The sequence below is a fragment of the Siphateles boraxobius genome, unplaced genomic scaffold, assembly GCF_051911475.1.
Source record: "Siphateles boraxobius isolate OS27281-9 unplaced genomic scaffold, OSU_SipBor_1 22, whole genome shotgun sequence".
Lineage (NCBI taxonomy): Eukaryota > Metazoa > Chordata > Actinopteri > Cypriniformes > Leuciscidae > Siphateles > Siphateles boraxobius.
This window is the reverse complement of record NW_027508833.1, coordinates 6,240,441-6,267,552: the sequence shown is the minus strand read 5'-3', so window position 1 is coordinate 6,267,552 and position 27,112 is coordinate 6,240,441. Positions and strand designations below refer to the sequence as shown.

Genomic DNA, 27,112 nt, shown 5'->3' with positions numbered 1-27,112 from the left:
TCTGCGCAGAGCTGCATGAAGTCGAACAAGCCTAGTGTTGGCCCAGATCCGGCACACATTTGGACCATCTGGAATCTACGTGTAACAAATGTGGGCCGGATCTGTGCCGGCACTATGTTGCTTTGTGGGTGTAAAGCTGCTTTGAAACAATCTGTATTGTTAAAAGCACTATATACATAAAGATGACTTGACTTGACCTGCCTGAAAATTTCTAGTAATCCTTAAGACACTGATCTTGATTGGATACAGTATGTGTCTAAATGTTTTTCCTGTCACACTTTGCACAACAGCTAAGGACCTGGTACTGGGAATATTTGTCATTTGAAAGTCACATTACCAATATTTCTAGAAAAGCATTCTTATAAATATTCCAAAGTTACAGAAAAGGCTCTATTTAAGATTTAAAATTAGAATGTTGTAATGCACTATTGGCTCCATAAACAAGCTTTGTTTTTTTAGATGCAACAGTTCAGGTTTAGAAAATTTGATCATCTCTCTCTCCTATTATATTATGTCTGTGGTTTGCATGTAATTTATAAATTGCTTAAGTATTTAAAAGGGGTGGTTGATTGCGATTTCACTTTTTACATTTTAAATAGTGTGTAATGTTGCTGTTGGTGCATGAACAGTATCTGCAAAGTTGCTGCACTGAAAGTTCAATGTAAGCAGAGATTTCGTCTTTTAAAAATCAGGAAGTTTAATGCCTACAAAAACGACTTGAATGGGACTACAACGAGATACTGCCGGGTTTTATACGTAACTAACCCATAACCAACCCTCCCTCCGGAATATTCAAAAAAGGGGGCATGGCCATATTTCTGCTGCTTTGTCGAAGAGGAAGAGTTGTAGTGGAGAGCAGTAGCCATGCCGTCGAAAGTGTGTTATTTTCAACCAGCTGTCAGGTCTTCTGTGTTCTGGCTCCCTACGGACGCTGTAGTTCGTCAACAATGGCTACAATGTATGTTTGATTATGTTCCTGAAAATTACAATCGTAATTTAGCTCTCTGTGCTACGGAAGACAGCTTCCAGAATCTCCACAAATTCAATGCCGGACTCAACAACAAACTGTTACTAAAACATGAAGCAGTTCCAACTTTAAAACCAGAGGCAGCAGTTGTTGGGCCACAACCTGTAAGTAAGACTTCATAATTTTAAATGTATTTGCATGTATAATTTCAGACGTAAAGGACGTAAACAATGCCAGCACTGGCTTTAGTAGCCACTTAGTTATGCTATTTCGTGTGTCTATGACAAACGCATACAAACATTTTGGACCTGAATTTGTAATTATTACTAATTTTGTAAATGTATTTTCCATGTATACATTATGACGTAATTTTTCGATTTGATCAAGAACGTAAACCAATGCCAACGCTGTTTGTTTATAGTAGCCAGTTAGTTCAATGCTATTTTGTGTGTGTAAGACAAACGTGTACCTAAAGAAAACGATACACTGAGTAAACTAAGTTTTGTGAATAGATAAACGGTTGTTCATGATATCGATAAAACAATAACATTAAAAAAACGGTATTACTCTGTCATTTATTCAGTTATATTAAATGTTTAATCAGGAGAAAACCGTATCTCAAAAGCTATAAGCAGCAGTAGCATTTTCAAGTAACAGCGTATCGAAATTCTTATATAATAATACAGAATAGAATAGAATAATAATAATAATAATAAAATGTACCATTCAGAAACTTTTGTAAGAGCCGTGGGGAGGTTCTGCTTGACTCTCTTCATTGCCGCTTTCTGGGTCTGATTCTGGCTCAAACTGATACGGCAGTAGGCTGTTGACATTATTTACATTTGACCGGAGCACATGCAGCTTTCGCCTGTAAAGGTAATGGGCGTGAAGTTTCCGGACTACGTGCACTACGCAGTTTAGCCAATTACAACACACCGGCCCAACTAACTAATCTGAGCCCATTGCCTGTTTCTGAGGGAGTGGTTTCATAGAATCAGGAAGTCAACCGGTCGTTCAAATGACAGAGGAGGAAGCGGCTTAGAATAAAGGTGAAATTTATGAAAAATAAGGCTTTTTAAAAAAAAACACACACTTAGACATGTTATATTGCACCCCATAAACACAATCATGCAAAGTAAAAAAGCAGTAAACCACCCCTTTAAGTACTGTATTTACAGTACTTAAAAGATCTTCTATCAGATATGACCTTTTGATAGAACTTAGAATATTGAGAGCATGTAGGGTCTTATCATATATGTATCCTAAGCTCTTGAATAGCCTCCTGGGTGGTGTTTAAGACACAGACACAGCTTAAGTGTGGACTGAAAACCATCTGTTCAACAAAGACGATTTCCTATATTCATTGAATATGATGGTTGGGTTCCCCAGCAGGGTCTTGGTTCCTGTGTCTTCCTCATCAACACCGGTGAAGTTTTTCCTTGCCTCTGTCACATTTGTCTTGTTCACAGGGGATATACTACAATGTGAAAAGTGCTACTCACCTTGAACATGTTGTAGATGGAGAAACACAGTGTCTTCACTGACATAATATTTTAGCAGCTTCACCATGAAGGGCACTCCTTGAGGAATGATAGTCGACCTCTCACGGCTCTCCCAGCTAGACTTCGGTAAACTCTGCCCAGAAAGCAAACATTTTTCACACCAGAATTAGTAGTGCAGCAGATTAATGGCATATTTCAAGAGAATCGCTCAAATTGGTATACAAGCATGAAATTTGGAACAGATACTCTCTAAGGGTCACTTTTTGGAAAAAAGGTGTTGGCCACCCAAAAATTCAACATTTCTCTTGAATCCTTACATACATTTTTCAAATGGTGATGCTATCATCAAATTTGGTACAAATATTCTTCAAGGAACATTCTCATGGAAAAAGGTATGTGAAACTCAAAAATTCAAGATAGCGACCATTTTCAAGATGGCCACCATTTCTGTCAGAGCTCAATTTAATGTGTTAAGGAAGGTTTTGTTTAATAGAGTGAACATCATTACACAACCAGGGCACACTGGTGACTTCACTGCTGTGGAACTCAGCATGGGGTTCCGTGTCAGCTGACCTAGTTTTACTTACACTGCAGTTCTTGACTAGTAGTAATAGTATAGCTAAAATTAGTGTCCCAAATGCTGTCTAACAACCCCTCATCAATTAGCTAGTAATAGATGTAGTTAGATAGCCACACCTGAATTGACAGGTTGTGCCAGCGTGGGAGAGGCAGAGTACATACTACCGAAATGACGGCCATTTTGGAAAAGGTCTCCATTTTGATTTTTTTTTTTTTTGTGGACTGCAACTTGCCGTGGTGGAGAGGCTTGTGTACTCCAATGAACCATCTTGAATTTTTGAGGGACAAGCATCTTTTTCCATTAGCATTTCCTTTAGAGAGTATTTGTATCAAATGTTATGCTTGGATCACTGTTTGAATAATTGATATAATAAGCATTGAATAGCAATGGCGGCCATCTTGAAAAATTAAATTTTTGAGTGGCCAACACCTTTTTCCAAAATAGTGGCCCTTAGAGGGTATCTGTGCCAAATTTCATGCTTGTATACCAAAGTGAACGTTTTTTTTTACTTATCTGCTGCACTATAGGCCCTTTCTAGTGAGCTGTCTCTTTATACATTTCAAATGGTAATGCTATCATCAAATTTGGTGCAAATATTCTTCAAGGAACATTCTCATGGAAAAAGGTATGTGACTCTCAAAAATTCAAGATAGCGACCATTTTCAAGATGGCCACCATTTCTGTCAGAGCTCAATTTAATGTGTTAAGGAAGGTTTTGTTTAATAGAGTGAACATCATTACACAACCAGGGCACACTGGTGACACTCTACTGCTGTGGAACACAGGTTCTGATCCCTTGCTCCCTGATCGATTGCTCCTGTCTGCCACAGCTAGCCTGCTGTGTTTTGTTTGCTTCGAGGCTGTAAGCTCCGTCTAAGCCTCGTATTAGCTTTGTATTTCTTTTTGTTTTGAACCATCATTTACTACCATTTCTAGTTGTTTATACTAGTAAATACAGCTTAGACAAAATCTCAGATTAACCTGACATCGCTAGCTTCCGTTATTTTTAGCACAACACGCTAGTAACTCGCTAGCCTGTTAACGCGCCACCCGTGCACTCAGTTATTTATTTATTTTTCTCTCGCGCACCCGTGCCTCTGAGTTCATAAAAAGCCCAGGTGAGTAAGAATCAGTCAACAAATACGGTGAATAATGTCTTGTCCTGTTATTGTAACCTGCACTTCATGTTACATGTTTAGCATAGCCTTCCCCGTCGGCAATATAGGGTTTATATGTGATAAATGCAAGGAGACAGTCAGGCTGATGGAGAAGATTTCAGAATTAGAGACACGCATCCAAACTTTAATTGAGGATAGTAAGTGTGCTAGAGCTTTAGATACTATTTTGGATGCGCCTAGCATAGTGAACCCTTTACATGATTCGGTTCCGGCTGAATTATTGCCTGTGCAGCCAGGCAGATGGGTGACAGTGAGGGATCGCTCGAGTCGCGGATCAAAAAAACACTCTTCCGTTCCGATTACCACAACAAATCGATTTGCCCCACTCAGTGAAACACCCACTGAGAATTCTGTTGATTGTGCCCTGGTAATTGGCGATTCTATAACACGGAACGTGAAAATAGGGACACCAGCCAACATAGTCACATGTTTGCCCGGAGCCAGAGCGCCTGACATCAAAGCAAATTTAAAAGTGCTGGCTAATGCTAGTCGTAAATTCTCTAAGATTATTATTCACGTCGGCACTAATGATATTCGACTTCGCCAGTTGGAGATCACCAAAATTAACATTAAAGAGGTGTTTGAACTCGCAAGTACGATGTCAGGCACTGTAATTTGCTCTGGCCCCCTTCCTGTTCGAAGGAGTGATGAGATAGTTAGTAGATTGTGTTCACTCAATGGCTGGGTGTCTAAGGTGTGTCCGCAAAATAATATAGAATTCGTAGACAATTGGAAATGTTTTTGGGGCAAACCTGGCCTGTTGAAAAGAGATGGTATTCATCCCTCCTGGGATGGTGCTGCTCTTCTCTCTAGTAATTTGGGTCATAGTCTTAGAGATAAAACATGACAATCTGGGGCTCAGGTCAGGAAGCAGACAAACTGGCTAAACCGACCGTCTGCTAGCGGCCTCGCGTCACAAAGGTCAGATAAATCCCATCACATAGAGGCTCTTTCACCTAGATATCATCATATAGAGACTGTGTCTGTTCCCCGAATTTGGAAATACAAAAAACTTCCAAACCTATCTAAGGTTAAAAATTTAATTGATGTTCAACAAGTAAAAAACAGATATAATACAGATGAGCAAACGATAAAGCTTGGGTTGCTGAATATTCGATCCCTTACTTCAAAAGCACTTATTGTCAATGATATGATTTCAGATTATAACCTAGATGTGCTGTGTTTGACAGAAACCTGGCTAAAACCAAACGATTACATTCCTTTAAATGAGTCCACCCCGCAAGATTACTGTTATAAACATGAACCTCATCCGAAAGGCAAAGGGGGAGGTGTTGCTGTAATTTATAGTAATATTTTCAAAACCACTAAGAAATCTAGTTTTAAATATAATTCTTTTGAAGTGTTGGTGCTTCATGTAAAAATATATAGTGTAAACGATAAATCACGTTTGAGAATTCTGCTGGCTACTGTATACAGGCCACCAGGGCACCATAAAGACCTTATCAAAGAATTTGCTGACTTTCTATCAGAATTTGTATTGGCTGCAGATAAAGTACTAATTGTTGGTGATTTTAATATACATGTAGATAATGAAAAAGATGGATTGGGATTGGCATTTAAAGACATTGTAAACTCAATTGGAGTTAGACAACACGTGTCAGGACCTACTCATTGTCGTAATCATACTCTAGATCTAATATTATCACATGGAATAGATGTTGATGCCAATGAAATACTGCAGCAGAGCGACGACATCTCAGATCATTATCTAGTCTCATGAAAATTACATTTAGCCAAGGCTGCAAAGCCGACTCCGTGTTATAAATATGTTAGACCTATCACTTCTGCCACAAAAGATTGCTTTATCAATAATCTTCCTGATCAGTTTCATCATCTCAGCATCCCAGATAGCTTAGAAGAACTCGATATTGCAACAGAAACTTTTAACTCTCTATTTTCCAGCACTTTAGACATAGTTGCTCCGCTGCGCTTAAAGAAGTTTAAAGAAAATAGTCCAACGCCGTGGTACAATGAGCACACCCGGGCCCTTAAGAGAGCAGCCAGAAAAATGGAGCGCAACTGGAAGAAAAAAAAACTAGAGGTATTTCGGATTGCATGGAAGGAGAGCTAGATTGCTTACAGAGAGGCTTTAAAAGCTGCTAGATCTCCTTATTTTTCAACCCTATTAGAAGAAAATAAACATAATCCTAGGTATTTATTTGAAAAAGTGGCTAAACTAACGAAAAAGAAAGCATCAAGCCCAGAAGTTTCCAAGAAACACAGCAGTAATGACTTTATGAATTTCTTCACTTATAAGATTGATAATATCAGGGATAAAATTATAACTATGCAACCGTCTACTACAGTATCGCATCAGGGAGTGCATTGTAGTCTCCCTGAGGAAAAATTTGATTCATTTGTTGCTATAGGAGAAGAAGAATTGTGCAAAATCGTTAACTCATCTAAATCAACAACTTGTATGTTAGACCCTATACCGACTAAACTATTGAAAGAGATGCTTCCAGAAGTCATAGATCCTCTTCTTAACATCATTAATTCGTCTTTGTCTCTAGGATACATACCAAAACCCTTTAAGCTGGCTATGATTAAACCGCTTGTTAAAAAAATGCAACTTGATCCTACAGAATTAGTCAATTACAGGCCGATCTCGAATTTGCCTTTTCTGTCAAAGATATTAGAAAAGGCAGTATCCTCACAACTGTGTTCCTTTCTTGAAGGAAATGCTATATGCGAGGATTTTCAGTCCGGATTTAGACCGTACCATAGTACTGAGACTGCTCTCATTAAAGTCACAAATGATTTGCTTTTATCATCCGATCGTGGTTGTATCTCTCTATTAGTGTTACTTGATCTTAGTGCTGCATTTGACACCATTGACCACAACATTCTATTAAATAGACTAGAAAACTACGTTGGCATTAGTGGAATTGCACTAGCATGGTTTAAATCATACTTATCCGACCGTCATCAGTTTGTAGCAGTAAATGAAGAGATGTCTTATCGGTCAAAAGTTCAGTATGGCGAACCACAAGGCTCAGTACTAGGACCGCTGCTGTTCACTCTGTACATGCTACTGTTAGGAGATATCATTAGGAAACACTGAATTAGTTTTCACTGTTATGCTGATGATACTCAGCTCTATATTTCCTCAGAACCTAACGAAACTTACCAATTCACAAAATTAACGGAATGCATAGCTGATATAAAAAACTGGATGACTAGTAATTTCCTACTACTAAATTCTGAAAAAACAGAGATTCTAATTATTAGACAAAAAACTTCCACACGCAATAACCTAGAATACTGTTTAACACTTGATGGCTGCTCTGTCAAGTCTTCGTCGTCAGTTAGGAACCTGGGTGTGCTCTTTGATACCAATCTCTCATTTGAAAGTCACGTGTCTAGTATCTGTAAAAGCGCATTTTTCCATCTTAAAAATATATCTAAATTACGTCATATGCTCTCATTGACAAATGCGGAACAATTAGTTCATGCGTTCATGACCTCAAGGCTAGATTATTGTAATGCTCTACTGGGTGGTTGCCCTGTACGCTTAATAAACAAACTACAGCTGGTCCAAAACGCAGCCGCTAGAGTTCTTACCAGAACCAGGAAGTATGACCATATTAGCCCGGTTCTGTCAACACTGCATTGGCTCCCTATTAAACATTGTATACATTTTAAAATATTGCTGATTACTTACAAAGCACTAAATGGTTCGGCTCAGCAGTACTTGAGCGAGCTCTTAACCCATTATAGTCCTTCACGTCTATTGCGATCTCAAAATTCTGGCCAGTTGATAATACCTAGAATATCAAAATCAACTGCTGGCGGTAGATCCTTTTCCTACTTGGCACCAAAACTTTGGAACAATCTTCCTAACATTGTCCGGGAAGTAGACACAGTCTGTCAGTTCAAATCTAGACTAAAACACATCTCTTTGGCTTAGCATACACATAACACATTATAGATTGCTATAATTCAATGTTAGGCTGCATAGTTTAGATCAGCCGGAACCGGGAACACTAGGGGTGGGCGATATAGCCTCAAAATTCTATCACGATATTTCAAGAAAATTTGCGATAATGATATTTATGAAGATATAGAAATTTTTTTTGTTGTTGAAAATTTTCTTATTATGTTTATCTCGCCTAAATGTTTGCTCACTCATTGCGTTTTTACAATGTGGTAATTTTGTTGTTAAGAGTTTACACAACACAAGGAAGCTTGATTTCAATCTTTGAATTAAATGTTAAATGTGTGCAGGTCTAACACCAGTATTCAGAAATACTACAGAAACATAATAAAGTAATCAAATGTAAAATAACACATAGTCTTTTAGTTCTGTTTCCTGATTAAATTAAATACATAGGCTAATAATTCTCATTCATTACAATTAAAGCTACCTTTTGTTGTTTTGACGACAACATTAATGACAGACGCATAGCCTATGGCTGCTGTCACTTTTACAGCTAGTGCACGGAGCCATTGCTGTTTTCATTATACTGTCTGTCACACTGTCACATGCGTTTTATACATAACCGACTGTGATTATGAGTATACTTACCAAAACCGGAAGTTTTACACAATTTTGCGTTTTTCCCCCCATTGAAGCGATATTATCCGCGAAAAATAACTTTAGTTTCTCGCGAGCTGTACTCTATGTATGCACGCAGTGCAACTCTCTCAGAGAGTGCGCGAGTAGCTTACTGGATAGTTTAAAACCGCTTGAATGTTTAAACTGATAAGAATTAAGAAGACTTGAAAATTATAAACAATAGTTACGATGCACTAATGGCTAGATTGTGCAAGAGACCATTCAGTCATGTCCCGACTCCTAAACGCGCGCAAGAGAAGTAGCGCGTCGGCAGCCCCGCTGAACACTCAAGCTGTTTGTGAAATTGCTAAATCATCATCGGAGGCTGACAGGCTGCTCTCGCGCTCAGACAGGTGTTGTTGTTGTGCGTGCTAGGGAACGTAAATGCGCCATACGTCATCGCGTCGCTATATCATTGATATCGCGATATGACACTTTTTTTATCATGTAAAAATGTATACCGGTATTATCGTGGACGGTATGATATCGCACACCCCTAGGGAACACTTCCCATAAATCCTGATGTACTTTGTACATCATAAGAAGGATGGCGTCTACGCTAATATTATTCTCTCTGTTTATCCCGAGGATTACCGCAGTCCGAAGGATCCAGGCCATATCCAGATCTGATGAAGGACCATCACATGGACACGACGACAACGCATCCCTGAAGTGCCAGCCTCATCAACACTGTGAAGGCCTCATGGACACCTCAACAAACTCATCTCCATACCGGCGTGATGACAACGACACCTAACCAGATGAACTGGATAAATATTGTGAAAGTTCTGATCCAATCTGACTTCTGACCTATTATGCCGCCAAAATCATAATCATACACTGTTCGTTTGTTGGCCAAAGGAGGACTGGCCCCCCGACTGAGCCTGGGTTCTCCCAAGGTTTTTTTCTCCATTCTGTCACCTGATGGAGTCAAAACTTGTTCCTTGCCACTGTCGCCATTTTTTTCGGCTTCATTCGCCATTGGCTTTTGGCTTGCTTAGTTGGGGACATTTAACATTTAATTTTGAATTTAACAATACTATTACAACTTTACTTTCCTGTTATCTCTGTAAAGCTGCTTTGAAACAATTTGTATTGTAAAAGCGCTATATAAATAAAGGTGACTTGACTTTACTTGACTTTAGACAGCCTTTTAGGGCAACATAAATGAGCTCCTGACATAAAGTCTGCTCAAAAGGAAGGCAGCATTGGCATGACTATACTGCCTTTTTAGTATGCTGACTTGTAAGATAGCTTGGTTTAACCAAATTCTAAGGCTTGTTTCATACACACAGCACCATAACTACAAGAAAAGGGGCATTTGTGCTTTGATTAAAAAAAAGAAAACATAGGGATGCACTGATATGAACATTTTGGCCGATACCGATAACCAATAATTATTATTATTTGAAAGCCGATAATCGATATATTGGCCGATAATTCTAAATCCACATTTTTATATCATTTTTAAACACACAATTATGATGTTCTCGTTATAGTATTATGTAGTCGATATGACAGACTTGTGCTGCACATGTTGCACTTTACTGTATTTTCCTTTTTCAAAGTGATTCCAACCATATTTCAAGCAATTTAAAACCATCATGGCAGACAGTGCACATCTAATGTGTCTCAGCTGAAGTAAATACATTATTTAACCGCTTTAATTATCAGCAACATTTTCTTATCAGGCCAATAACGATAACATTAAAAAATTAACATATATCGGCCGATACCGATATGGTGGCTGATATATTGTGCATCCCTAAACATTTCTGCTTTGTAGCTCAAACAGTTGACCATGGCACTTACAACAGCAAGGACATGGGTCTGATTCCCAGTGAATGCATGAATTGGAAAAAATCTATAGCTTGAATGCAGTGTAAGTCACTTTGCATAAAGGTATCTGCAAAATGCATAAATGTAACAGACCTGTGGCATTATACAGAAATTAATGTGATTTCTGGATTGCTATGTTGAGTATTTCTTTTGATAAAAACAAAAAATCTAATTTTCATTACTGTAATGCAGACAAATAATGATATATTATTGAAATTGCACATCATTTAAACAGCATGGTAGTATTTATTGTATTTCCTATAGTGTTTGCTGGTTTCAAATGACTTTTTTGTTTTGTCCACCTGTCTCTATAGCTGACCAATTCTAATATCTCAAGTGTCTGGTTTCAGTAACCCGAGACGAGTTTGTACTCAGATTTAGACACAGCAGCTTTTAACAGGATCAATCCAAGCAGACTCGCAGTAATAACAGCCCAGACAGCAACATGGTGTCGCCCCGGATGGCCTGATTCCTGCTCACTTCTGAAAGGAACCCATACACTAGAATACTTCTGTTTCAAATGCCTACCTTAACAATAAATGTCTCCTTGCTTATCAGACTTTCAACCATCAGCACCTGTGGAACACACACATTTATAACTATTATAACTATTGCAATTCCAATGACTTTAATGTCCTGGCATACAGAGAATTGCTGACTAGTTGTAAGCCATGAGAAGCATGAGAGGAGCAGATATTTCTCACATACTGTACCTTATCAATGATTCCAACGACTTTGCACATCGCCAGATTCTCCACCGGCGAACTCAGATGTCTGATCGACCGAAACCGTAAGCTACTATAACCCTGATGACCAGGATAATAACATGTGTCAGACAAAAAAAACATGGTCAGGATATTAACTAATAGCAAAAATCTGGTTCCCTTTCGTAGTCACTATGAGTTACGTTGTGACGACGAATGGGGTTTCGCTTAGAAAGCCTATCAACTTCGAGTATTGCAAAACAAGCCTGCGGAATTTGCATAGCGTTACTCCGCCCCACCTCGTGGGTATATAAGGAAGTACGCTGGCAAAACGCAGTTATGTTTTTACTTCGGAGCCAAGAGGTCCTCTTCACTCCTGCAGCCTATTCTCTGGCTATCTTCAAGATTCTCCTAGACAAGCAGCTTCCAGTCGGTGTTGATGTGACCGCGTGTTCAAGCGAGTTTCACATTCCTGCCTGCTGATTCTGTGCCGTGGTCTGCAACAGCATGTGTGTTTCTCCCTGGGCGCTTCAACACTGCTACGGGGTTTCCTTTCACAAAAAGAGCTTGCACGTCTTTTTAAAGATGTTCAGCCTGCGTATTGGGTGCGATAGTCTGATTGATTCAGCTGATGGGCGCGAACGCTGTTTGGCGTGTTTGGGCTTCGATCACGCCAGACAGCGTTCATGGATGCGTCATTTTCTCACAGTGGGAACATGACCATCGCAATGTTATGGTCGAGACTCGATGACCTTACTATAGCGAGAGTCCCCTCATCCACACCCCGATCTATTCTCTCTCCGAGAGGAAATACTTTGGCTGGTGGCCAGGGTTTGCCAGCATTGTCTGAGTCTGATCCAGAGTTGACAGCTATGCTTTCCCGGGCCGCCGCAAGTATCGGGCTTGTGTGGAACCTCCGCCATGTCCCGAGTGCTCAAGGCTGACGATTGGTTTTTGGGGGTGGCGACCCCAATTCCTTTCTACCCGGACATGCATGAAGAGGTCATGAGATCATGGGAGTCTCCTTTGACTTTTTTTGACTGCTTTAGGGGTCTCTTCCACCTTCTCTGCCCTCGCAGAGGCCGCAGCCAAGGGTACACTGGGGTTCTCCCCGTGGAGTGTTCTGTGGCAACACATCTGTGTCCCCACAGCGCCTCCACCTGGCGTGGCGACCCTAAGCACCCCATCCAATTCCTGTAGGTGTTTGTCTACTCTGGTGGCAAGACCTAAAGAGCTGCGGGGCAGGCTGCCACCTCACTGCATGCTATGGCCATCCTTCAAGGTCCTCACTGACATGCACGAGGGTAGGGCTGAATCAGGGCTCATCCAAGAGCTGCGTTCTGCCACAAACCTTGCTCTACAAGCGATGAAGGTGACCACACACTCCCTGGGTCAGGTGATATCCACATGCGTGGTCAGACATCTCTGGCTTAACCTAGTTGATGTGCGCAAAGCTGAGCGAACCCGCTTCCTCAACTCCCCAATATCCCAGGCTGGCCTCTTTGGCGGCGCTGTCAAGGACTCTGCCCAACAGTCGGTAGCAGACTGAGGCGTTCAAGCATGTTCTGACACCGCGGCCAGCTGCTGTCACCCAGCCGCCGGTTCAGATGCTTCAGTCCGCTCGACTTCCGCCCCCTCTCGCATGGCCCCAGCAGCAGCCTTCACCCTGGCCGTGCAATGGAGGTGGTCGCAGGAAAGTGCCCCAGCCCGTACCAGCCCCGCAGCCTACCGAACGCCAGGCGATGCAGCGCTCCCGTTACGGGCAGCTCAGAGATGGGTTGCAGTTCTTTCTAGTAGGTGGTTGCAGGGCCACTCCTTCCCTCGGTGGAGGGCCGGGGGAGAAGCACTTCTTCCGAAGAACTGACATTCCCATCTCTGACCCCCCTGAGGGCGCGGATGACAGTGTGCGCCGCTTACGAGCCTCGCCACTCTCATCCTCCTCTCTCGCCAGACCCCTGACAGAGCAGACCCCCGTGGAACACTGGTCCTTCCCTGGCCTCCTCTGTCAGGATGCGGCATATGACCATGCCCCCACACCAGGACGTTCCACCTCCCAAGTCTGGGCCGGTCATTCCGCCTCGTACCCCATCGTGGGTACGTCTGTGGTTCACAAGACCCCGCTGGTTCAGTTTTTGGAGTTTTCTAATCTGTCCCGACTGCTCACTAGAACCAACAGGCTCGGCTATGCGATTCAGTTTGCACGGTCACCTCCCCGCTTCCGGGGAATCCGCTATACCGTTGTGGGTGGCAATGCCCCTGTCATGCGTGCGGAGGTCGTCACCCTACTGACGAAGGGTACGATCGAGACCACCCCTTCACAGGTTTACGTTCAAGATGCGCACGGCCAAACGTATTTTCCAGTGCGTGCGGTCACATGTTTGTTTGCAGCGATCAAACTGAAGGACGCCTACTATCATGTATCCATTCTTCCTCGACACAGACCATTTCTATGGTTTGCTTTTGATGGGCGGGCATACCAGTACACAGTACTCCCATTCGGGCTAGCCCTGTCTCCTCGCGTCTTCACGAAGGTCGTCCAGGTAGTCCTTGTTCCACTATGGCAACACGGGTTTGCATCCTGAACTATCTTGATGACTGGCTGATCCTAGATCACTCTCAAGACCAGGTTTGCGAACATAGGCATCTTGTGCTCCAGCACCTAACCCGTCTGGGCTTTCGGGTCAACTGGGAGAAGAGCAAACTTTCCCCCGTGCAGAGGATCTCTTTTCTCGGTATGGAAATCTACTTGGTCACCAAGTGCGCAAAGCTTACGAGTGAGCGCGCCCAGTCACTGCTGACTTCCCTGAGACAATTCGAGGGCAAGAGTGCGGTTCCACTGAAATTCTTTCAGAGGCACCTGGGGCATATGTCATATGACATCCGCAGCCGCAGCAACGCCGCTCGGATTGTATATGAGACCTCTTCAGCTCTGGCTTTGCGATCGAGTCCCGAGGTGGGCATGGCAACAAGGCACGCTCTGAGTACCAGTTACTCCCACCTGCCGTCAGACCTTCACCCCGTGGTCGAACCTCAGTTTTTTACGGGCCGGAGTGCCCTTAGGTAGCGGTTTCCAGGCATGTTGTTGTCTCAACAGATGCCTCCACCACGGGCTGGGGTGCCATGTGCAATGGACAGGACCCCAGCGCCTTTGGCACGTCAATTGCCTCGAGTTGCATCCAGTAAGCCTTGCTCTGCACGTACTAGTCCGCTCAGACAATACCGCGACAGTAGCGTACATCAACCAACAAGGTGGTTTGCGCTCCCGCCATATGTCGCAACTCGCAACCCACCTCCTCCTATGGAGTCAGTAGCAGCTGAGGTCGCTTCGAGCCATTTATATTCCGGAAACCCTGAATTGTGCAGCCGACGAGCTCTCACGGTTTCAGCCTCTTCTTGGAGAATGGCGACTTCATACCCAGTCGGTTAAGCTGATTTGGGAACAGTTTGGCGACGCACAGATAGATCTGTTTGCCTCCCGCGAATCTTCCCACTGCAGCCTGTTTTATTCCCTGACCGAGGGCACGCTCGGCATGGATACACTGGCACACAGCTAGTATGCATTTCCCACAGTGAGCCTTCTCGCACTGACCCTGTGCAAGATCAGGAAGGATGAGGAGCAGGTCACTTTGGTTGCGCCTCATTGGCCCACCTGGACTTGGTTCTTCGAACTAGTACTCCTCGTGACAGCACCTCCCTGGCCAATTCCTCTGAGGAAGGACCCCCTTTCTCAGAGACGGGGCACCCTCTGGCACCCTCATCCCGATCTTTGGAACCTCCACGTGTGGTCCCTGGAAGGGACGAGGTAGGTTTGAGTACCCTACCACCTCCAGTGGTGGCTATCATCACTTCCGCTAGAGCACTGTCCACTCGACATGCCTATGCGTTGAAGTGGAACCTCTTTGTCACCCGGTGCTCTTCTCGCAGAGAAGAAACCCAGAAAAGGCCTGATCAGTGTTGTGCTTTCCTTCCTGCAAGAAGGGTTGGAGCGAAGGCTGTCTCCCTCCACCCTCAAAGTGTATGTTGCCGCTATCGACCCACATCATTACGCAGTTGAAGGTAAGTCCTTGGCATTTTCGGTTGAGGAAGTGTGCCAGGAATTGGGGGCGGCTAACTCTCACATGATCCTGAGACCCCTGCCTGGATACGTGCCAAAGGTTCCCACCACTCCCTTTCGAGACCTGCATGCGCTGCCCCTAGAGGAGGCAGACCCAGCCTTGGCACTGCTCTGTCCAGTACGCGCCCTCCGTGCTTACATAGACAGAACGTTTCAGGACCTCAGACCAGCTCTTTGTCTGTTATGGTGGGAAGCAGAAGGGAAAGGCTCTCTCCAAGCAAATGCTGTCTCACTGGATAGATGCCATTGCTTTGGCATACCAGCAGCAAGGTCGGCCGTGCCCCCTTGGTGTGAAGGCCCACTCCACTTGGAGTATGGCTTCCTCTTGGGCTCTTCAGAGCTGCAGATTAGACTGGGAACCCCATTCGTCATCACGATGTAACTCGTACTGACTACGAAAGGGAATGTCTCGGTTACGTGAGTAGGGAACGGAGACGTTACGTCTGCCTGCCACTTCCGCTGTATCACTGGAACAGCCTGAGTTCAGTCTTGGCTCCTCAGCAAGTAACATAACTACGTGTTGCCAGCGTACTTCCTTATATACCCATGAGGTGGGGCGGAGTTACGCTATGCAAATTCCGCAGGCCCATGGCATTTCTTTGCCATTAGCTCGTTTTGTAATACTCGAAGTTGATAGGCTTTCCAAGCGAAACCCCATTCCTCGTCACAATGACCACAAATTTTTCTGGATTCCATTTTGGTCTAATTGATTGAAATAATGAAACTTATTGAACAATTAATTAAAAATTATAATAAATCAAATTTTAGAGCCCCATGAAACGTCCATGTTGTCCCATGTGTGTGTGTGTGTGTGTGTTTGTGTGTGTATTTAATTAGATATTTAAGGCATTTTAGTAATAAAAAGATAAAATACTTATAAAACTTAAATACATTTTATATTTTATCTTTTTAGAAATTGTGTTTACTGTTAAGTGTGTGTGTGTGTGTGTGTGTGTGTGTGTGTGTGTGTGTGTGTGTGTGTGTGTGTGTGTGTGTGTGTGTGTGTGTGTGTGTGTGTGTGTGTGTGTGTGTTTAATTACATATTTAAGGCATTTTAGTAATAAAAAACGCAAAATACTTATAAAACTTAAATACATTTTATATTTTTAGAAATTGTGTTTACTGTTAAAATTAAATTTGTATTACTATTACTTTGAGTGTATCACTAAGTACATTCTACTTTATAATAGTAATATATTTCTGTTACAATTTCTTCAAGTTAAACTTTAGATAAGTGAATAAAGTTACTTATCCACATTTAAGCCCTGAAAGCATTTTTAGAGTTATTTTTTCTGAGTGACACAAAAGAAAGGACTCATAACTCCAAAACTATAGTAATCATAAATTAAGAAAAACATTTATTTTTTTTATCAGCAAATAACTCAGCACAACTTAGGAGTTTATCAAGTTAAAAAGTTCAGACTTTAAGCTTTCAGATAACACTGATTTTGTGTTGTTCAAGGCAGTAGTTTTGAAAAATATGATTATTATTTTATTTTATGATTATTATCATACACGGACGGTACACTCCCGTTTAGAGGGACTACTCAGCACTCGTTAATAGTTGATTAAAATGGTTAGATGCATTCAAAAGCGAAGTTTCTAAGCTTTAAAATAATATTTATATATATAATATTTATTCAATTCAGTGGTTGCTTAGTAATTTGATTATTCGGGTTTAAGGGGTGAATTGTGGGAGTTTGGCCATAAAAGTAAAAAAACTCAAATCAAAAGAGAAAAATCAGGTTCAGCAAGATCTCATCATGCACATTTGTCACCTACACCTAAATGTGTGGATCCTTTAGAGATGTTGTCCTGTAAGTAAGAAATGAAGATCTCCTCTGCTCGCTTCAGATATTGAGTGGTCTTCCGCTTCACGGCTTCACGTCTCTCTTTATTTGGATCCACTGTAAGACACGGAAGACTCTATGATCGACCCTTTGTTATCCATCCTATCATCTGCCATTTTAGCAGACTTTTCCAATCTAAATCATGTAATTATCAAAAATATCAAACAATATAGTTCCCAGAAAGATCAGAGGATGCAATTGAAGTGTTTTGGTTTTCCTTTCCCAAATCAAAATAGTTCATGCTGTGATTTAAATGATGCATCGCCCTAATTATAAATTAACCTACGCTTGCTTCTTTTCTCTTTTTCTTTTCATGGGATATCACGCGTAGAACGCTTTTCAAAACTCTGGATGGCAACAGGTGGAATCCAACATATATGGAAATTTAAGTTATATTTTGTCTTTCTCCTCAAACAAATGCTCACAAATTAAACTAACATCTCCAATTCTGATAATTCGTTTTTTTTGTGAATTTGTTTAAATTATCTACATTTATTTGTGGACTTTAATCTATTTATTTTGGAAATACACAACAATTACTACCTCATAAATTACAGGTGTTAAGTTTCATTTGTACAGTTTCATGATTTTTTTTTTTTTTTTGAGTGATTACCTCTATGTATTGGTATTGCAAACCCACCATTTTAAAAATTTTATTTAACTTGCTTTAAACACAGTGGCTGACCGTCTTTGTGTCATAGCCCACAACAAATTTAGTTTATACTGACGTTTACAGAAACCTCTGTAACACAAAAGTTTCGGAAGTGACATGACATCCCCCCCAAAACTTTGCAATGATTGACACTGTGATAATAACAATAGGAATGAATGGATGAAAAAATATTGCAGTGCACATGTTCTGTTACCTGCAATATGTTTCTTATTACTGGTTTTCCACCTTCAAAGCAATGTTTATTTAGTCAAAAAATATTTGAAGGCAACATTGTTTTAATGTATCTTCGACAGCCCTGTCTGTACGATCTTATTTTGAAGTTTATTTGGTGCCATTGTACCTGTCTTTGCTTTTCCTTCGGTTTAGCTTCTGTTTTCATGGTTGCATTGATCTCTAGGGTTCTTCTTCACCCACAGCAACTGATTCTCCACACCTGTGATTTCTCTAGTTCCTCATTTACTCTGTCTATTTGCAGCCCTATGTTTCAGTTCTCTCTTCTCCATGCATGTCTTTGCTCATCATTGTGCTTGGGTTTCATATCTGTGTTTGCCGTCTTCTTTTGGATTATTTCTTATTTAAATTCAGATATTTCTTCAATTACTCCTTCCATCACAAATCTATTACCTACTTAGAATTTTATTATCAGCATAAACATTTCATTTAAAAAATTTGGTAACACTTTACAATAAGGTTCATTATTTAACAGCATAACATGAACTAAGAATGAACAATACTTCTTCAGCATATATTAATCTTAGTTAATATTATATCTAAGTTAATGCACTGTGAACTAACATGAACAAACAATGAACAGCTGTATTTTTATTAACTAACATTAACAGATTAACAAATACTGTAACAAATGTATAGCTCTTTAGTTCATGTTATTTAATACATTAACTAATGTTAACTAACAAACCTTATTGTTAAGTGTTACCAAAAATCTAAAAAGTTACATTTAAATAGTTTTTCTATAGAACTGAAAGTGATAGATTAAGTTTAACTAGGATTGATAACGATAACTGAGAGTTTGGTGACTGACAACACTAAGGATAAGTAAAGAATAATCAGTTTTTGACTTCTGTTTACCTTGACTGAATAAAATGAAACATTACAAGTGAATCACGCAGAGTTTCCACTTAATAAGTCAACAACGATTGACAGTAAACATGTGATCCAAAAGTGTTTTTCAGCATCACTGAACGTCAACATGTGTTTTTCACACTGTCAGTAATAATTTTAGGTCACTATATAATTTGATGAGTTCTTTTAGCTATAAAGCCAGAGGACACAACGGTAAAGTACCTTGAACTCCATTGAGCAGCAGATCGACTCCATTCTTATAGTAGCTGAACGCCGCCTCATAATCTTCATTGACTTCTCTGTCCAGCGCCATTCGAATCTGCTGGGCTGCATCGAGCAGATAGTCTTTCTTTGCCATGTTTGTCTATCGGTTAGAAAGGGCAAATGTCCACAGGAACCAGAACCAGCCGATGGATCTGTAGTTGTGAAAACACTTCTGAAGTGGCACATTTCTGGTCATTAATAACCCTCTAGAAGGCCTAAAGTCTCTCTTGCGTTCACACACATGTGGAGCGAGGCCAGTGTCCACCTGCGCAACACAGAGAAAATATATAGGTAACACTTTACAATAAGGTTCATTACTTAGTTAGCATTAGTTAATGTAATAACTAACATGAACTAACAATGAACAAAACATTTGTTACAGTATTTATTAATCGTTGTTAATAAAAAGCCAGCTGTTGAACATAACTAATGTTACTAAATACAAGCTTTGATTGTATTAATGTATTAGTAAATGTTGAAATTAATATTAACAAAGATTAATAAATGCTATAGGAAACTAACTAATTAATTAACTAATTAAATAACTAGTTAACTAATGTTAATTAATTAACCTTATTGTAAAGTGTTACCAATATATATATATATATATATATATATATACATTAGTTCAAGTGGTATTATTTATTATATGATGCATGTGCAAACTGGAAATCATTCTTCAATACTGTTTTATAACATGGTATATCTGTGGGCAGGATTGTTTTATGTTATTTTCTAAGGTGTAACTGCTGCGAGCAGGACGAGGTCGAGGACAGTGGGAGAATGGCGCGAGGCCGGTGCGGTGATTACTGATGAGCCGGTCTCGTATCTCTCACAGAAGAGCTGAAGCAAAAAAGGAGGAGCGACGACAGTGGAGATCGAGTGAGGCCAGGCCTGGATTTTATTTGATGTTTTATTTCATGTGGCAGCAGTCCCTAACGGACGACTGCTGCCACATGAAACAAAACATAAAATAAAATGTGATGCCTTTATTTTCGTTTTGGTATGTGTTCATCTATTAAATTATTTAAATGTTCGCCGGTTCCCGCCTCCTTCCAGCAACATCTAACCTCATTACGGTAACGGTACATGTATTTGTCATGAACCATCACGGTACAGACGTCAGGGTTCAGTGCATACAATCAGATGACGAATACAGTCAGATGACGAATACAGTCAGATGATGAATAGTCAGATGACGAATACAGTCAGATGATGAATACAGTCATGTGATGAATACAGTCAGATGATGAATACAGTCAGATGACGAATACAGTCAGATGATGAATACAGTCAGACGATGAATACAGTCAGACGACGAATATTCAGATGATGAATACAGTCAGATGACGAATACAGTCAGATGATGAATACAGTCGGATGATCAGATGATGAATACAGGCAGATGATGAATAGTCAGATGACAAATACAGTCAGATGATGAATACAGTTGATGATGAATACAGTCAGATGATGAATACAGTCGGATGATGAATACAGTCAGTTGATGAATACAGTCAGATGTTGAATACAATCATGATGAATATAGTCGGATGATCAGATGATGAATACAGGCAGATGATGAATAGTCAGATGACAAATACAGTCAGATGATGAATACAGTTGATGATGAATACAGTCAGATGATGAATAGAGTTGGATGATGAATACAGTCAGGTGATGAATACAGTCAGATGTTGAATACAGTCATGATGAATATAGTCGGATGATCAGATGATGAATACAGTTGATGATGAATACAGTCAGATGACGAATACAGTCAGATGATGAATATTCAGATGATGAATACAGTCAGATGAGGAATACAGTCAGATGATGAATAGTCAGATGACGAATACAGTCAGATGATGAATACAGTCATGTGATGAATACAGTCAGATGATGAATACAGTCAGATGACGAATACAGTCAGATGATGAATACAGTCAGACGATGAATACAGTCAGACGACGAATATTCAGATTATGAATACAGTCAGATGATGAATACAGTCAGATTATGAATACAGTCAGACGACGAATACAGTCAGACAACGAATTTAGTCAGGCAACGATTACTGATGAATACAGTCAGACGACTAATACAGTCAGACAACAAATTTAGTCAGGCGATGATTACTGATGAATACAGTCAGATGATGAATACAGTCAGACGACGAATACAGTCAGTCAACGAATTTAGTCAGGCGATGATTACTGATGAATACAGTCAGATGATAAATACAGTCAGATGATGAATACAGTTGATGATGAATACAGTCAGATGATGAATACAGTCAGATGATTATTACAGTTGATGATGAATACAGTCAGATGAGGAATACAGTCAGATGATGAATAGTCAGATGACGAATACAGTCAGATGATGAATATAGTTGATGATGAATACAGTCAGATGATGAATACAGTCAGATGATGAATACAGTCATGTGATGAATACAGTCAGATGATGAACACAGTCAGATGATGAATACAGTCGGATGATCAGATGATGAATACAAGCAGATGATGAATAGTCAGATGACAAATACAGTCAGATGACGAATACAGTTGATGATGAATACAGTCAGATGATGAATACAGTCAGACGACGAACACAGTCAGTCAACGAATTTAGTCAGGCGATGATTACTGATGAATACAGTCAGATAATGAATACAGTCAGAAGATTAATACAGTTGATGATGAATACAGTCAGATGATGAATACAGTCAGATGATTAATACAGTTGATGATGAATACAGTCAGATGAGGAATACAGTCAGATGATGAATACAGTTGATGATGAATACAGTCAGATGATGAATACAGTCGGATGATGAATACAGTCATGTGATGAATACAGTCAGATGATGAATACAGTCAGATGATGAATACAGTCGGATGATCAGATGATGAATACAGGCAGATGATGAATAGTCAGATGACAAATACAGTCAGATGATGAATACAGTTGATGATGAATACAGTCAGATGATGAATACAGTCGGATGATGAATACAGTCAGTTGATGAATACAGTCAGATGTTGAATACAATCATGATGAATATAGTCGGATGATCAGATGATGAATACAGGCAGATGATGAATAGTCAGATGACAAATACAGTCAGATGATGAATACAGTTGATGATGAATACAGTCAGATGATGAATAGAGTTGGATGATGAATACAGTCAGGTGATGAATACAGTCAGATGTTGAATACAGTCATGATGAATATAGTCGGATGATCAGATGATGAATACAGTTGATGATGAATACAGTCAGATGACGAATACAGTCAGATGATGAATACAGTTGATGATGAATACAGTCAGGTGAGGAATACAGTCAGATGATGAATAGTCAGATGACGAATACAGTCAGATGATGAATACAGTCATGTGATGAATACAGTCAGATGATGAATACAGTCAGATGACGAATACAGTCGGATGATCAGATGATGAATACAGGCAGATGATGAATAGTCAGATGACAAATACAGTCAGATGATGAATACAGTTGATGATGAATACAGTCAGATGATGAATACATTCAGATGATGAATACAGTCAGGTGATGAATACAGTCAGATGTTGAATACAGTCATGACGAATACAGTCAGATGATCAGATGACGAATACAGGCAGATGATGAATACAGTCAGATGACAAATACAGTCAGATGATTAATACAGTCAGATGATGAATACATTCAGATGACAAATACAGTCAGATGATGAATACAGTCAAGTGATGAATACAGTCAGATGACGAATTCAGTCAGATGACAAATACAGTCAGACGACGAATATTCAGATTATGAATACAGTCAGATGATTAATACAGTCAGACGACGAATACAGTCAGACAACGAATTATGTCAGGCGACGATTACTGATGAATACAGTCAGATGATGAATACAGTCAGACAACGAATACAGTCAGACAACGAATTTAGTCAGGCGTCGATTACTGATGAATACAGTCAGATGATGAATACAGTCAGACGACGTATACAGTCAGAAAACGAATTTAGTCAGGCGACGATTTCTGGGGAATACAGTCAGATGATGAATACAGTCGATGATGAATAAAGTCAGATGACGAAGACAGTCAGATGATGAATACAGTTGATGATGAATACAGTCAGATGATGAATACAGTCAGACAATGAATAAAGTCAGACAACAAATTTAGTCAGGCGTCGATTACTGATGAATACAGTCAGATGATGAATACAGTCAGACGACGAATACACACAGACAACAAATTTAGTCAGGCGACGATTACTGGTGGATTGTCAGATGATGAATACAGTTGATGGTGAATACAGTCAGATGACGAATACAGTCAGATGATGAATACAGTTGATGATGAATACAGTCAGATGAGGAATACAGTCAGATGATGAATAGTCAGATGACGAATACAGTCAGATGATGAATACAGTCAGATGATGTATACAGTCAGGTGATGAATACAGTCAGATGATGAATACAGTCAGATGATGAATACAGTCGGATGATCAGGTGATGAATACAGGCAGATGATGAATAGTCAGATGACGAATACAGTCAGATGATGAATACAGTTGATCATGAATACAGTCAGATGATGAATACAGTCGGATGATGAATACAGTCAGATGATGAATACAGTCATGATGAATATAGTCGGATTATCAGATGATGAATACAGGCAGATGATGATTACAGTCAGACGACAAATACAGTCAGATGATGAATACAGTCAGATGACGAATATAGTCAGATGATGAATACAGTCAGATGACGAATACAGTCAGATGATGAATACAGTCGGATGATGAATACAGTCAGGTGATGAATACAGTCAGATGATGAATACAGTCATGATGAATACAATCGGATGATCAGATGATGAATACAGGCAGATGATGGATACAGTCAGACGACAAATACAGTCAGATGATGAATACAGTCAGGTGACGAAATCAGTCAGATGATGAATACAGCCAGATGACGAATACAGTCAGATGATGAATACAGTCGGATGATGAATACAAGTCGGATGATGAATACAGTCAGATGATGTGATGAATACAGTCAGATGATGAATACAGTCAGTCACAGGCGATGCACACTCCAGTCCAGAAGGGCAAGTGCGGTAATGCAACACTGTTTGCTAACCACCACAACAGGAAAAAGAGCAGAAGAAGAAGAGACACTATACGCACCAACCCAAAATGGGGTTCAGATACACGCAAAATCTTGCCAGTAGCAAATACACTGAGTTACAATAAATTTTTTGACGCGCTCCACAAACTTCACGGAAAGGAAACTGAGACGGCAGAAAGTGGCACCCTGTTAGTTTTCTTAATTTTACAAAAGCACAATTGTGAGTGTACACAACTAAAACTTCACTCTTTATAGTTTGGAATAATGCCTTAAGGTCCTTGCAAATTCTCGTCCGAAATTTTTGCAAGTTAAAAAATAAATACGACCTCACGTTATGTCAATCACGCTTACACACTGCCTCCGAAACTTACCATAAATGACAGAGTATTTTAAGTAGTTTCCGCTGTTATAATGAGACAAAATCATTTGGCATTGTGTTGATTTGTGTCGTTGAAGTCTCTCTCAGTCCAGTGATGAAATACGAGTGTCCTGGAAATATTAAGCCTCAGGTGTCGCTTCACTCGCCGTCTCCTCGTGGAAAGAAGTAGGCTGTTTTTCTCATTCATATTTCTGTGAAATTTGTGCAAACGCCATTGTCACCTCATGTTAATGAACTCTCACGCGCAAAGAAAACTAGTCTCTGAACAAGTTTCCATTTATTTTGATTTATTTTGATTGATTGTGACCAAATACTTCTTGTTTTTTATCAGCCCTACAAAAATATAGGAACTATGCATTCTGTTTACTGCTTAGTTCTTAATACACTTAAGAGGCTGTACTGGACCAACTAGGGGACTAAATGCCACTCGGTGGAACAAACTGTAATTTGCACTACTGTCTGTTCAAAATAAATGAAAAGAAACCTAGCATTAGGGATTTGTTGCTTTTTCCTGTTGTACCGAACTCGTATCGAACCGTGATCCCAAAACCGAGGAACATACCAAACCGTGATTTCTGTGTAACGTTACAACCCTACCCTACCCTACCATCGAGTGATGTGAAAATACAGAGCAGGATTTTCTCAAAAAAAGGAAGAACTAGAATGATTTGTTTACAGCGGATGAGTGACACACTGTTCACAAATTAGACTGTGTCTGTTATTTCACATCCAATCAGAATCTAGAGTCTGAACTATCTGTTTATTATTAATAGTAATTTTATAAATTATAATACTGATAGTTTGTGAAATTAAACACAAATAATGCACAACTCACCTTTGCTACCCCTGACTTCTGTCACATAAAGCAGCTGCGTGTTTCCATCTGATCATGGTGCGGAAGAGGCTTTCTCCTGAATAAAACCAAACGCAAAAGTTCATATTCACTTCATACTCTAACAGAGACTGAGAAATACTCAGTGTTTTCTGATGAAGAATGACTGCGATCCTGTAATGTTTATTCTACCAAAGCACTTTACATCAAGTCGATTTTATTTACAGCTCTTTTTACGATACACAAAGCAGCTAAAATATTGCAGTATTAATGTCATAAGTGCTCATTAGTAGCCTACCTACGTTTATGAACTAAACCTAATTGCATATATCAATAATACTAAGATAGCACTGTATATGGACAGGCATATAATTACCAAAATATGACGAGGTGTGGCAAAACTCACATAACTGTTTTAAAAAACCTGTTTGTTCAGTTTTTGCCCAATGAGAGTCAGAACGGCAAGGGAAAATAACTGAAGTTCCCTTAACATAATTTACCAAGTGCATTCATAATAGTTTCTGCAAAAATACTATAATTACTGCAATAAATCCCAATAAGGCTTGAGACACAGTTACCATAACTGAACGACTCGTCTTACACAGGGCGATCCCATTTTCCTTTAAATAATTGTGAGTAGGCTATTTTATGGTAGTATTGTGTGCAGGTTCAGTTAGACACACAGAAACAGCAGGAACACAATGACATGAACTCGAAAAGCTACAATCACCATCATACAGTCTCAAACGCGTGTGACGTCACTCGCGACCCCCTTATATGACGGTGATGACGATGATCTTACCCAGCAAATACTATTATATAACATTACAGTATTAAACTGCACCTGTATTTGAAGTAGAATCTTATGTTATTAACAGCTATGCGCTGTCATGGGTGATATATTACAAGAGAAATAGAAAACGAACCTTGCGCGAGATCTTCATCCTCATCCTCAGCATCCGCTCCGCATCATCAACACCAGGCACACCAGGAAGCAGAAACAGCAAACGCTTCCTATTGGCGGATCGAGATCCCCCCCACCCCCCGCCTCCGTGACGTCAGCACGCCGCTTGCCCGTCCTGGATGCTGTAACTCACATTTATTGGAGAGATATGTTTCACTTTTTGGAAAAAAGGAAGAAATTATAAAGTAAGAGTTATATTCTTTGAGAACATTGTCTCTGGCCCTACTGCAATCTTGTATTGGAATGGACTTTTTGATCTTGGAAAAATATATGGTCCGTACAACAAAGGGTTTTCCTCACAAACAAAGTAAAATAAATATATTTTTAATTAAATTATAATATTTACCCTGTCAAATATATATATATATATATATATATATATATATATATATATATATATATATATATATATATATATATATATATATATATATATATTTA

At 40.0% G+C, this 27,112-nt stretch overlaps 1 protein-coding gene across 3 annotated transcripts in view; it reads right to left on the bottom strand.

The window, feature by feature from the left end:
- rps6kl1 (ribosomal protein S6 kinase-like 1) overlaps nt 1–26,705 on the bottom strand; it is a 39,687-nt gene extending 12,982 nt beyond the window's left edge. Inside the window, exons 1-7 of one of the 3 annotated variants that reach the window (XM_077238520.1) lie at nt 26,634–26,705; nt 25,711–25,786; nt 19,292–19,598; nt 17,246–17,370; nt 11,359–11,451; nt 11,174–11,221; nt 2,470–2,602 (exon numbers count right to left, since the gene is read on the bottom strand). In XM_077238520.1, coding sequence (XP_077094635.1) covers nt 2,470–2,602; nt 11,174–11,221; nt 11,359–11,451; nt 17,246–17,370; nt 19,292–19,427 — 535 coding nt within the window. In that variant the 5' untranslated portion in view covers nt 19,428–19,598; nt 25,711–25,786; nt 26,634–26,705. Of the gene's footprint in view, nt 1–2,469; nt 2,603–11,173; nt 11,222–11,358; nt 11,452–17,245; nt 17,371–19,291; nt 19,599–25,710; nt 25,787–26,285; nt 26,386–26,633 lie in introns of those variants that run through there. The other 2 variants (XM_077238522.1, XM_077238521.1) reach the window with 2 other exon arrangements.
- Between the last annotated feature and the right edge of the window lie 407 nt (nt 26,706–27,112).